The sequence below is a fragment of the Triturus cristatus genome, chromosome 2_2, assembly GCF_964204655.1.
Source record: "Triturus cristatus chromosome 2_2, aTriCri1.1, whole genome shotgun sequence".
NCBI classification, from domain to species: domain Eukaryota; kingdom Metazoa; phylum Chordata; class Amphibia; order Caudata; family Salamandridae; genus Triturus; species Triturus cristatus.
The window spans coordinates 1,091,095,896-1,091,110,038 of NC_140582.1; the positions used below are offsets into that span (position 1 = coordinate 1,091,095,896).

General features: G+C 49.9%; 1 protein-coding gene across 1 annotated transcript in view; it reads right to left on the minus strand.

The window, feature by feature from the left end:
* CHMP3 (charged multivesicular body protein 3) overlaps positions 1-14,143 on the minus strand; it is a 107,788-nt gene that overhangs the window by 25,954 nt on the left and 67,691 nt on the right. Inside the window, exon 4 of the mRNA XM_085642630.1 lies at positions 11,727-11,848. Within this exon, the coding sequence (XP_085498756.1) occupies positions 11,727-11,848 (122 nt within the window). The remainder of the gene's footprint in view (positions 1-11,726; positions 11,849-14,143) is intronic.

Here is a 14,143-nt window from a genome sequence, read left to right on the forward strand (position 1 = left end):
AATCTGAAGCGCACACTGGTCGGACAGAATGCTCCTCTAGCCAGGCAGGTGAAAGGAGATACAATGCTCTTGTGCGGGGTTGAGGGGCACAGTTGGCCTTGAGGACAGATTAGTCAGCTAGAGACCCCCCTCAGATCTGTGGGCCCAGATGCGCTCCAGAGGGATCCAGTGCACCACCAAAAATCTCCTCTGTAGCTACCTTAAGCTGATTTAGTTGTGGCGTCACTGGTAGGACGCAACTCAGACGTTTTTGAAGCTAAAGCGGCATAGGTCGAGGGCATCCGTAACTGACATTTGTTGACTACAGTCACAACATGGCTTAAAACCTGTAGTTTTGGGAGGTGACATTTTCTACACACCTAAGAAATTTTTGAGGGAACATGCCTGTCAAAATGTGACACGATTCCAGAAGCTAGAGATCTGCATCAGCAGGTGCAGAAAGAAAGGAACTGACATCAGCACATGGAGGTGGCGCACATAGAGTGGCCCAGCGTCATGTCTAGTGGGATGGGCCCGATCCGGAACTGCAGAACACCACCTGTCAACGTGAGAGGCAATTACTACAAAGGTTTCCAGATCCTGTCAGGCACCTGAAAAAATGTAGAAGGTGAGGGATCTGCGGTAAGAAGTCTCTATCAGAAATTGAACTTACAGGCAGGCGATATATTTTGTACCATATACTAGGTAAATTAAAAATATCAGTTAGGAATATGCCAATTCGACTGCTTAAAAAGGGGGTTCAGGCACTTTACCACTGGTTAGCAGGGTTAATGTGCACAGTGGTCTAACACCAGCAAAAACATAGGGTACAGCAAAAGGAGCAAAATACTGAGTGACCACACATAAAAGGTGGATTTCCTACAATCCTCCAGACTGCTTGGAACATCACAATTTGGTTTCAAAATGCTAAAGTAATCATAAACTAGCTCTTTGGAAACCAGATTGATGATCTTAATAATAGAGGGCAAGGATGGCAAACTATCTCCCTTCACAGATTGTTCCATGTTGGGTGCAAAAGTGGGATGATCATTCACCATATGCAACAGATCAACTCCAGAATGAATTACATCAGTAGAGAGTCATTAGAATTATGGAGCATGTATGATGTATGACTAAACAACGACCACTTAAACAACGAATGCCTAAACCACGAAGACTAAACCACTACCGAAGCCAAACCACTATGTTCTGTACAACGACTTACTAAACCACGAAAAATAATCAAATTCCATATTTCCCGAATCTACCACTACGTTCTCCCAAACGCATGTTTGAAACACGGGAAAAAAATTTAATTAAATCAAACAAGACTTAAATAAAACAATTTTAAGTAAATAATCTTTAAATTATCAATCAAATATTTATTACAAACACGGACGAACTTACAAAAAGACACTAATGAACGCTAAAAAACAATAAACTATAACTCCATCGGTTTTTTCAATTTTGACTATAATGCTAACTAAATAAATGAAAAATAACACAAAATGCACTAATTAAAACGAAAGTAAAAAAAGCAAGTTCTCACAGAAAATATTTTTTTTTCAAAAAGGATTGCAGAAATGTTTTCTTTTGTAAAAATTTGTGACTTAAATAAAACATGTTAAAAACGTCCAACTACCATTTTGTAACCACTTTAACTGTGACAACCAGAGTGAACAGTCTCATCGAGCACAGATCAAGATCGCATCTTGAAAAATAAGCATTTGCAATGCAATAGGTCTCGCATTTGCAAAAGTTTAACCCGTGCCGTGCTCATGACGGAACCACGCCGTCATAAGCCACGGGCGCCGTATGCTCATGACGGAGTGGTTCCGTCATGCTGCGGCCGTTGGCGGCCGTTCTGCCCACACGGCGCTAATTCCCCGCCTGTGCGAGCGATTAGCGCAGTGGGCGGAGTCGTGACGGAACCACTCCGTCATGAGCACAGCTCGACCGTGACTCATGATGGCGTGGTTCCGTCATGAGCACAGCGGCGCCGCACTGCCCCCAAACCCCCCCAGCGCCGCGGCGGAATTCGTGCCGCGGCGAAGGGGTTAAGCTATTAGCATTGTAAATAACAATGCCTTTTATTTATTTTTAAAAACCAAAACATAAATAAAAGGCATTGTCATTTACAATGGCAATAGCTCAAAGCGCGTAAATGCGAGATCTGTTGCATCGCACGCTCTGACACAAGGAGCACAGGTTGTAAGTCCCATTTGCCTGAATTGTGTGCTCCTGAGCAATACGCGTTTTCCCCCCTTATCTCCGTTAGTTGCCTAAACTGCAAGCCCTTGGAAACCACTGGCTTCAAACACTGAATAAAAACACAAAAACGGACAATCTGTTTCTTCATCAGATTGCAGGCTCCCCGAGACCCACAAGCCACAATAGACACTTGAAGGATGAAAGGCACAAACCACATTTGGTCAGAGTGGGTCCCAATTAATGTAGATTTTCAATCGCACGGACGGTTATTTCTGTTAATCTATGCAAGCACATCAAGGGCTGCAATTTATGAGGGATAGATTTCCAACTTCTTCTGAAACGTTGGTGAATCTGTATTAAATGCACATTTTTACCTGAGCATAGGGATTGAATCAGCCGAAGTGGAACGTTTAGACGCTTAATGGGGTAAGCGTTCTTCTCATGTACAAGGCTAACATAGGGGTGAGGGTGTGGCGTAACCACTAAAACTGCTGCCTTTGGCTTTTGGAACTGAGGAGCCAGGTTCGAGTCCCGGCGCTCGTTAAACAGAATGTGATTCTGAGCAAATTACATAATCTCATAAAAAAGAAAGAACAGCAGGAGTGGGAGGAGATAGGAAGCACAAGCAGAGGGAAGGGTAAAGCAGCATGAAGGAGCCAGAGGGCATGGAGAGTGTAAGCCCAAAAAAACAAGCAGGAAGTGGGATAAGGGAGGGGGTGGCAAATGGTGATCACTTTCGCGGCCGCTTTGATGTTCTCAGTGGCCGCGCGGCTCACTGAGAACATCAAAGCAGCCGCGAAAGTGATCAGTAGGCTGACAAATGGTGCGCGCGCCCGGCGCACATGCACTGTAGTTGGCGGCCTGAAAAGCACTAGTTTGCACTTCCAAATCCCGCTTTCTATAGCTCTCGCCAGAGCAGCGCTAAAGCGCTGGCTCAGGCGAGACCTAACAAGCCAACAGTGCCATCTACTGGCCTAACATAGTAAATTAAAACAAAGTCTATATCGAGAGCGTGATTACAATTAAATACCTTGCACCCTGGTCCTAATTGCAATTATTTTAATATAGTTACACTTGCATTTAAGATTGATTTTTAAATTAATGACGCTTACCTCTGGTTTAGGAAGTCGTGGTTCATGTACAGTAGTGGGTGGTTAATGTGGTCATTGTTCGTGTACAGTAGTGGTTAATGAGGTCGTGGTTCAGGTAAAGGTCGTTGTTGAGGATTCGTTGTTTAGTACCTTTCGGTGTCATGGATTCCTTCTTAAGGCTGTTTCTCGACTGAAAGTATAGGGGGATGAGGAAAGACTGAGGTGTTGGCACTCTCCCCCAGGCAGCGTGAACTCAGTCATCTAGTTCACAAAAAAAGTTCCCATATGGGGTCTTTGGTTGGAAGATCCCTATTGCAGGGGTGTTTAGCTCCCATTCAAAGAGTGTAGGTGCCAGCCTGCTGTAGAACCTGGTTATTTGAAACACAGGTTGCCAGGTCTTGGACTTATGCTTACAGCAGTGGTTATGCCAATGAGGTTCTAAATCTGATCTCGGATCCTCACTTCACTGCTTGGGTTTGAATAGCACAAGAAAGTACTGAGACTGTGACTCCTCAAACTTAGTATGAGCACCAATTCGAGTGGGAAACCCCTGAGGATTTTATGAGGCTCCAAATTTGAAGAGAGACGGCCACCAGAGAAGCCTCTTCTTGAGAGACTGAAAAGAGGATGTCAAAGAATGAGCAATGGAGCCAGGGAGTGCCTGGGTTGTAGGCAATGCAGAGAATGCTGGTCAGAATAAAATAACAGGGATTCACGCTAGGCAGATCTCATCTCATTCTGTTAGCAAGAAGCAGGGCGGAAGTCGAACCTAGAAGTGAAGAAACTATCTTATAAGAGCCCAAAGAGAAACAAGCCTCAGGACTGTGCATGTTTTAAAATAAACATAGCATCAAAAAGAGTGAAATAAAAGGTCCGCAGTGAGGGGAACTGAATGGCACATAACAATGTGGAGCCCCTACAAGTGCAAGAGACCCTGCGCAAATGGCAATTTTAATCTCTTAGCTAATTAGGGAGCACTCTGGACTCCAAGCCTACAGCCAGGACATCCTCCAAGTCCAGGAAAAGAGAGGACATACAAAAACATCGTTTTAAGACGGTGCTACAGCATGAATACCAAGAGAATGGATGCAAAAGGATGGACATTAAAGACAGAAAGTGTTACAAGATTAAGTACCATATTTCTTACAGTACATTTTACAAGGTAGCATGTGCTGTCAATTCCTATCGGGTAAATACACCACCTACATGGGAATGGTGATGGAAAATCTTGAGTTGCTCTGGGCTCCAAGCTATTAGTACAACGTAACCAGCTCAACAACAGCTGGGCTACCAGAAGCCAGAAACTAAGTTACATTTAATCAAAAGCCAGGTGGCCTGGAATTAGTCTGCGGTCATTAAAATGTTGCACTGACAAGAACCCTGATCTGAAATAATGTGCAAGTCCCTTATCTCTCCTCCATGAAGGCGATACTCACCAGAACCACAAGCAAGCTCAGAAAAATGAGAAAAGAAGGGCATTTGAAGACTGAATTTGGCATACATATAAAGTGGCAGGTGGAGTCAAATATTGCACTTTTTAGAACAAGCGGTACACAAAGAAGCTATAAATTGGCAGTCCACAGCAGCCTTAAACAAAACTAACGATTATTACTACGATACCGATTTTCTGAGACTGTTCAGGTACTTATTTCTCTTTTTGCCCCCCAAGAGGGCACAACAGTTTAAGGGGCGTGGCCTGGCACCGATGTAGGAGGTCGGGGATCTCGGAGCTCCTCGGAGGCCTCCCTCTGTCGACACTAATCCTGACAAGTACCGGGGCTCCTTACCTCCCAGGGTAAAGGAGGAATGCCTGGTGAGCTGGCGGGTGCTCCCTGGAGGTTGGGGACTTGCTGACAACGGAGAGCAGCTTCCTTCTTCCCGGGGCGAGACTGACAGCGGCGCCGCAAGATGGCGGAGGAACTTGGCTGCTGAGCGCTGCGACCCGATGCTCTCTGGGGGCCGAACTTTGCCCTGGGCAGCCCTGGGGGCCTTGAAGTAAGTCCTGCAGTGGAGTCTGGTGGCGGACGACAGTGGAACTGGCCCAGCGGCGCGCACTGCGGGCGAGGCGCCACGATCGGGGGCTGGTGCCTGGCCCTAAGATGGCGACCCAGTGACGACCGGGAGAGGAGCCCTGTGCAGCGCAGAGACTGCGGTGAGGGCGCAGTTGGTGGCACGGTGGGGCGGGCGTTAATAGAGGAGGCGGGCGCTGGATGAGTGGCAGGCTGCTTTGAGCCTACGACGAGCGGACTGGAGGTGCCTTCCCCGGGGCGGCTGTGCTAGGGGGGCTGCACGTGGACCGTTGGCTCCCCGGGGAGAGTGTCGCTGCGCTACAGGGGTCCGAGGAGGAGTGGAGATCTGGGGAGCACTGGTGGCCTACTGATTGCTACCTGGGAAGGGTGGGCTGTGTTGAGTGCCCCTGGTCACCCTTCTGATTGGAGGATACGGGGTTCTGCCCCTGAACGCTTCTGGACTGCTGGTGCCACAGTAGTTGCCCTCTATATCCGTGCTACACTGAAGATAGCCCCTGCCTGTGATCTTTTGGGAGCCGCTGGAGTGGAGGACGCCTGGTGACCAAGGACACTGGGAGTGTGCTTGCGATGGGTTGTACATCACGGAGGCGGGGCTTTGCTGTCCTACAAGATGAAGATGGGGGGCATCGATCTGAAGGCGAGGATGCTGAGACGAACACCCCCCGGGCGGAGACTTTGAGTGGTCCTACCTTGGTGGACATAATGCAGGCCATCATGGCATCCTGAGAGGCACTAGAGACTAAGATAGACACTATAGGTGTGGATCTGGCTTTATTAAAAGATGACCACAAGAAGTTGAAGGAACGGGTGACGGCGAATGAGCAGACGATGGCGGAGGTACTGGATAGGGTGACCACCTTGCAGCACACCTTGGAACAAATGGCGAACAGGGTGCGAGTGCTGGAGCTGAGAGCGGAAGACAGTGAGGGGCGCTCCCGAAGGAATAACCTCCGCATCATGGGTGTTCCGGAACGGGCGGAGGGGAATGATGCAGTCCGATACCTGGAAGAATGGTTTCGATCTGAGGTTGTGCCGGAGGGGCTATCCCCGTTTTTTGCCCTGGAGAGAGCCCACAGAGTTCCGGCTAGGCCTCCTAAGCCGGGAGCGCCGCCGCGGCCCATGGTGGCCCGATTGTTGCACTACCAGGACAGGGATCACCTCCTGCAGCAGGCTCGAGAGAAGCAACACCTGCAGATTGCTAACTCCAGGGTGATGATCTTTCCGGATTACACCCGGGAGGTCCAGAAGCAGCGCGCCTCTTTCTTTGCTCTCAAGCGGAAATTGCGACAACTCCACATTTTCTATGCGATGCTCTTTCAGGCGCGGCTGCGGGTGGTGGACGGCTCCAGTACCCTCTTTTTCACCACCCCGCAGGAGGCGTGGCACTGGCTTGAGACGCGACAGGCGGGACCGGTGCGGAGTCCATCTGGGAGTGTCGGGGAGAGGCGATCCCCTGTTGCCGTGAGCCCGCCAGGGTCCTTGCCGCCGCCGGATCGGCGCCATGAGCGCGACAGAGCTGTGCAGGCGGTGGTGGCGATCAGTCAAAGTGGCTCCAGGCCGGCTTCTAGCCGAGGGTTGGAGAGGTCCGGCTCTTCTCCGGCTGCCAGTTTGACCAGGGACTCCGATAATGAACTACCGGAGGTCACTCTACAAACAGTGGACTTGTTTGGCTGATTGGGGCCTGCCTGGGGGTGAAGGATGTGCTGGTACTGTCGCCCAGGCTTGTTTAGTGGAGGGGATGTGGCCTGGGAGCTGAGGGGGGTTGCTTTCAATGGTATGGCATTGGGGGGTTCGTGGGGGCCCCTGTTGGTTCAATCACACTTGACGGGGGGAGAGCCGGGAGGGCTTTGGGTCTCTTGTGTCGGCTCACGCTTCACTACCCATGATGGCAAGGTTGACTGTTCTGACTGTTTGGATGGGGACTAGTTTTTGGGTGCCTGTCCTGGGGTGCGGGAGTTCGGGGAGTTGGGATGTTGGGGTAGGGAGAGGGGAGGGTGGGACCAAGCATGTCGCAGCAGGAGGTGAACTGAGAAGTGAATATAGTACTGTGTTATGGCTGCCACCGTAGGCATTAAGTGTATATCGTGGAACATTAGGGGGATGCACACCATGACTCGACGACATACGGTTCATGCTCATCTTCGACGGCGGGGGGTGCAGATAGCATTGTTGCAGGAAACGCACCTGGACAAGCAGGAGGGGTTAGCACTGCAACGGAGATGGCGGGGGCAGATGTTTTGTACTGCATACTCGGCATATGCATGGGGCGTGTTGGTTTGGATCTGAGCGGGGGTGCCGTTTCAGAGCACTGGGCAGGTGATCGATCCGGATAGTCACTATGTGGTGGTGGTGGGGCTTCTAGATGGTATGGATATTGTTTTAGGAAGTTTCTATGCTCCGAACTCAGATCAGTCCTCCTTTTTTGCACGCCTTTCTGGCAAACTGGCCCCCTGGTTGACTGGCTCGGTGCTTCTGGGTGGCGACTTTAATTGTATTACTGATGTTTCGCTGGATCGTTCTCATCCCCCTCTCCCGGATTCTCCGGTCCATCGGTTGGCTAAGGTGCGGCAGCAATGGCAGTAACAGTGGGGGCTGACCGATACCTGGAGAGAACATCACCGGCTGACCGGGATTATTCTTACTCTCGTCGTTACATGCCTTACATGTTCGGTTGGACTCGATCCTTAGCTCCCCCGATGTCCACGGGGCAATGGTCCATAGTGAATACTTAGCTAGGACGACGTCGGATCATAATCCACGGTTGACAGTCTTACATTGGCTGCGAGATCGTCCTGCCATTCCCACGTGGCGACTTCGTCCGGATACCTTAGAGGACCCGGTGTTCCGGGATACTATTGGGTTGGCTATTAATTACTATTTTCGACTTAACACCAGAACGGCAACGTCTAGGGTGGTGGAATGGGACGCGTTCAAGGCAGTAATTCAGGGGCGATGTATAGGTGAGGTGGTGGGAGCCCGTAGAGTGTTGCTCGAGGATGTGCACAAGGCGGAGCAGCGGTTGCGCGAGGAGGAGAGGGAGCGCCCAGAACGCCCGGATAGGCATGAAGGGTTGCTTGAGGCGCGAGAGGCTCTTGCAGTCCAACTTGAGAGGCTGCGATGGTTTGACTTCAAGGCATACACAGATAAGGCGCATGTGGAGCGGGATAAGGCAGGGGCGTTGCTAGCTTGGCTGGCAAACCCGGCGCGCAGGGGTACACAGATACTGGAGCGGAGGGGACCAGGAGGGGAGGCATTTCTCACCCAGAAGCGCATTAATACTTGTTTCCTGCATTATTATGCGGAGTTATATCGAAGTAGATTGGGGTCTGGGACGCCGGGGGATGAGGACTTCTTGCCCTCGGCGGAGTTGCCGCAACTTGAGGTTGCCGCCGCTGAGGTGCTGGGCCACGATATTAAAGTCGGAGAAGTACGCAGTGCCATAAAGCGCATGGCCAGGAACAAAACGCCGGGGACGGATGCGCTCCCCGTGGAATTTTATGTAGCTTACGCGGATCCTCTTGCTCCCCACTTGATGGCGCTCTATAACACGGCGCGTCGGGAAGGTGCCCTCCCTACTTCCACACGAGAAGCTCTCATAGTCCCCCTCCTTAAGCCGGGCAAACCCGCCTGGGATCGCTCATCCTATAGGCCCTTAGCGATGCTCAACCTCGATTACAAGATCTTAAGCAGCATTTTGGCCAGTCTTTTGATGCCTCATATGACGGCATTGGTCTATGCGGACCAGGCTGGGTTTATTCCCTCCCGCAATACTGCGATGAATGTTCGCAGACTCCTGCGCAATTTGGGGTCCAACTCATATGACAAAGAAGAGGCTTGCATTTTTGCGGTTGATATCGAGAAAGCTTTCGATAGCCTGGAATGGCCCTATCTTTTTAATGTGCTGCGGTTCAGATTGGGAGAAAGCTTCGTGCAGTGAACGGCACTGCTTTACAGTGCTTCCACTGAGCAGGTCCGGACGGGGGTGCTGATTTCTGATGCCTGCATGGTCGCTCGGGGAACACGACAGGGCTGCCTATTCTCCCCTTTATTGTTTGCTCTGGCAATAGAGTGCATGGCGGCGCACACCAGGTCAGGGCGGTATTTCACAAGGCTCGTAGTGGAGGGAAGAGTACATATAGCGCTGTATGCAGATGATCTCCTTCTGTTTTTGCCGGATACTGGGGATGCGTTAATAGGAGCGCGAGTCTTGCTGGAGACCTTGGGGAGGGTGGCGGGCCTCTGGGTGAATTGGAATAAGTCCTGTCTGTTCCCAGTTAGGCGGGGGAGCTGGATCGGTCAAGGATAGGGGATATCTTGTGGGAGCCCCGGTGTTTATCATATTTAGGGACACAAATTTATCATGATCCAGATGACCTGCTGGAGGGTAACGTGGGGCGTGCACTGCGGGGAGCGAAATCCTGCTTTGAGTTTTGGGGGACCCTTCCGTTGTCAGTGGCTGGTAGGGTTGCCTTGGTGAAAATGATCATCTTGCCTCGGTTTCTTTATTATTTTGGGACTCTCCCCGTTTGGATTCAGAGTAGACTTTTCGCGCAGTTAAACACTTTGATTACCGGGTTCCTTTGGGGGACCGGCAGACGGAGGGTGGTGTTAGCTACCCTGCAGAGGCCCAAGGCGGAGGCCTTGCGTTGCCGGACTTTGAGGCTTACTATCATGCTGCGCAACTTCAGTGGTTCACGAAATGGGTGGCGGGTTACATTAGGCGGCCGGATAAACAGGATGGGTCGGATACGAGTTGGCACCTCCTGTCCTGCTTGTTGTTACGGGTGCCACTGAGAGGTGTTATATTGTCGCCGGAGTTGGGAATGATCCGCAAATGCTGGGCACGTCTGGTCAGGAGGACACGTGGGGGGGGCTCCTTATGCTCCTGAGCGCCCGCTGCGGATGTGCGAGATGTTGCCTCATGGGGGAGACTAAAACCAGCTGCTGGCCTGGGAGGAAGCGGGAGTCACAGCCATAGGTGATCTCTATGAAGACGGGGGTCTTCTTCCCTTTTAGGACCTCTGTGAGCGCCATGATCTCCCGCTGGGGGATTTTCTCTTGCATGCTGCTCTGGCTGCAGCCATTAGGAAGCATTGGCGCAATGGGCTGGTGGAGCCAGCTACGTCTCTCGCTTGCCAATATGTAGTGATGGCGGTGGGAACTTTTAAAGCGGTGACCTGACCTGCCTGTATCGTCGGATCACTAGTGACGTGCGCAAACCGCTGACGGTGCTACGTCTCAAGTGGGAGGCGGATCTAGGGGAACCCATTGCAGAAAAAGCCTGGGAGGCGATTGTGGAGAGGCTGTGGAAATGTTCTCGAAATGCACGGTTCCAACTCATTCAATTTTATATCTTCCATAGGGCCTACCTCGCCCCCAGTAAAATTGCTGAGTACTTTGGGGGGGTCGGGTGATTGCCCCCGTTGTGCTCAGGGTGGGGCGAATTTTCTGCACATGGTCTGGGACTGCCCGCGGGTGGGAGACTTTTGGCGGGAGGTGATGGCTGCCCTGCTGACTGTGACAGAGAGAGTGCTAGAGATGTCGCCTGGTCTTGGCTTGCTGCATTGGTTTCCGCCCACTACCAAGACTAAGGTTACCAGCCAGTTTATAGACCTGGGGTTGATCCTGGGTAAGCAGGAACTTACTTCTCACTGGAAGGCGAGGCAGGGTCCTAGCTTAGAGCGCTGGAACAGGGAGATGGTGAAGTGGGCGGAGAGCGAGGAGAACTATAGGTTACAGCTGGCCCGGCGCAGTGGCAGCGAGAAATCTCAGGAAATGGTGCAAGCATGGGTGGCACTCTTGGAGCTGCTCAAACATCTGCCAGAAGATGGTGAGGAGGTCTCTGAGGAGCAGGACGAGGCAGTGGGCACTTGAGCGACTCTCCATAGCAGGAGGGAGGGTGGAGCTGGGGGGGGGGGGGGACCCCTGGGGTCGTGGGGTCGGGATAGGTGGTTTCTCCTGATGTTGCTGTTCGAATCATTGCTGTGTCCCATGTGATGGGGAGAGTGGGGGGTGGTCTGCGAGGCACATCTGTTCTATTGTTTAGCTTAGTGCTGGCGACATGCTTGGGAGGGTGGCTGGGAAGGGGCTGTGTTGGGGAAGTTATTGAGCGGGAAGGGGGGGGGGGACTGTCATTCCATTCTGCTGCATTGAATTATTCATGTAAGGCGGGTAGCAGGGAATTGAGGATACTTCAGGGGACATTGGATAGGGGTCTAGGCTGAGACTGATGGGCTGTTGGTGGTACTTCCTCCTGATCTTCGCTATCGCTCAGTTAATGGGCGGCAGGGATGTGTGTGTATTTACATGAAACTTAATAAAAGTCTGTTTAAAAAAAAAAAAAAAGAGGGCACAACAGTTTAAACAGAAATAAATGGAATGCCATGGAAAAATAGAAGGCTCACTTCACACTCACCTTCATCATTTCCTTAGACAATTCCCTCATGGTAGCTTGGATTTCTGGGATTTTTACCAGATTTTGCATTGCCTTCATGACCTCTGTGCTCTTCTGTAGCGAACCTGCCACTCTTAGAACAGCTAGAATTATAAAGAGCATAACAAATTTAATAAATATATGTTAACAGTCAAAAAAGCAAAATGCAAACCAACAAGAGTACACACGCGTAACATTATTACTATAGTGAGGATGATTATGAAGACGTCGTCTCTGAGGTCACAGCTACACAAGCAAGGCTAGTAATCAAAGCACACAGAGGGGATCACTGCTCTTCAATTCTCCTGCAACATCAGAAGGTGATCGCTAAGCAAAATATATTTTTGCAACCCACTTTGTACTATATGCATGTTACAAGAATCCAAAGTGGGTCAACTGGTAAATTTTTCTTGGGTTATACGACAAAAAACAACAGTAGTTTGGCTGCTACTTAAGCCATTAAAGGAGATATGCGAGATTAGACTGATTCCCGTCAACAACAATGGAATGTTGACTTTATTTCTAAATCGTAACAATGCCAGTACATTTATTTCCAAGGTTGCAAGTAAAACCCACCAACAATACATAAAACTGAGAATACAAATTAAAACATGAAACTTTACGAAAATCACTAATCAGTAAGTACATCTGACAATAAAGTGCTAGACATCATTCTATTAGTCGTCCTGAATTTTTCCTAGCGTAGCATTGTTAAACTGCAGATAACGTGGTGGATACAGATCAGAACTCAGAAAAGTAGTTTGGTAGCCAATTATTTCATCTAATGTGGTCTCTCCCCTTTCCATAACGGGGTACACTAGCCATCAAAACTTTCCCTCGCAATTACACTGCTTCCCTCCTCTCGTCCCAACAGAAGTTATATCCCTTCTTAACAGTACTAAATCAGGCTCTCCCCTTGATATTATTCCTGCCAAAATATCTTCCAGACTTTCGGCTCAACTTGCCATACTCATCTGCTCCATCCTTAACAGTTCCCTGAGCTCAGGTAGACTTCCTTCTGAATGGAAAAAAGCACAGATAATACCCATACGCAAAAATCTCGAGATTCAGACTTCTGAGCTGACCAATTATCGCCCCATATCCCTGCTTCCCCTACAGAGTAAGCTTATTGAGAGAGACATAAATAAACACCTGTCTGCTTTCATCGAATCCTCTCACTTGCTAGATGTCTCCCAGTCTGGCTTCCGGGCCAAACAGTACCGAAAGAGCTTTAATGGAGGTAACCGACAACATCAGGATGGCACTAGACAATGGTTAGGCAGCACTTCTGGTGCTTCTTGACCTATCCGCAGCATTTGATACCATTTCACATCAGATCCTGCTGGAGCGACTACAAGACATAGGGGTTCAGGGGCTCGCATTGAAATGGATGACTGACTTTCTAACTGATAGAACCCAGACCGTCACCCTGGGTCCTTACAGATCTTCCCCTTCCAATGTTACCAAGGGGGTCCCTCAGGGCTCGTGTTTGAGCCTCACCCTTTTCAACGTTTATGTGACCCCCCCCCCCCCCCCCGGCTAAACTCATGAGAAATTTAGGGTTTAATCCCATATCATACGCAGATGATTTTTTTTGTAAATATATTTATCGATTAACCTTGTACAATACTTCCGGAGTACATCAATCAGGACCTTCCGCAGACATAGCAGTACTCTAAGATACAATACTCCTTGTACACTCAAGCCTTTTCGTGGTCTATGGAATAGAGCCATTGTCGTCCGAACACATTGTAACAGCCTGCAACATACCACCCACTAACTGTACCATCGTCTTTTCATAGCAAAGCGGCACATAACCATGCTTATGTCAGTAAGTCCACTCGGAAGTTCCAGTTCGCAAGCAAAGAAAAGTACACAGTATCCTAAAACCTACCCCTTGTTAACTTCTCTCCTCCCTCTTACCCCCCCTTCCCATCTTCCCCTGGCATGACTTGTTGAGCGAATACATCATAAGGTCTTCAGTTTTGCTCATACTTGCATCTTCCACAGTTGTAAGGTGCACTTCAAACTTTCCCAGCTCAGGACTACTAACAAGCTGAGCAACCATCCATTCACCCCAGAGTCATTCTAACCAGGCCCAGAGGAGGGTATGTCGTGCGGGTCGCTAAGCTCCGATCCTACCTCACTATCAGATTCCATGGGTTTCAGAAGCTCTGCTAAAGCCCTCCAGGCCGAGTCCATTGCCTTATCGCTATGAGCGCGGGTAGCCGCCTGCAATCTAAGAACCGTTTCACATTCCACCCACCGAATAAATTCCGCCCTCCATTTCTGAAATCTCGGTCCTCGCTGCGCCTTCCAATTAATTGTAATCTCTCGCTTGGCCAGTACCAACCCCAGATCTATAAATTTACTAGTTATTTTAGTCTTCGAGGTGTGGG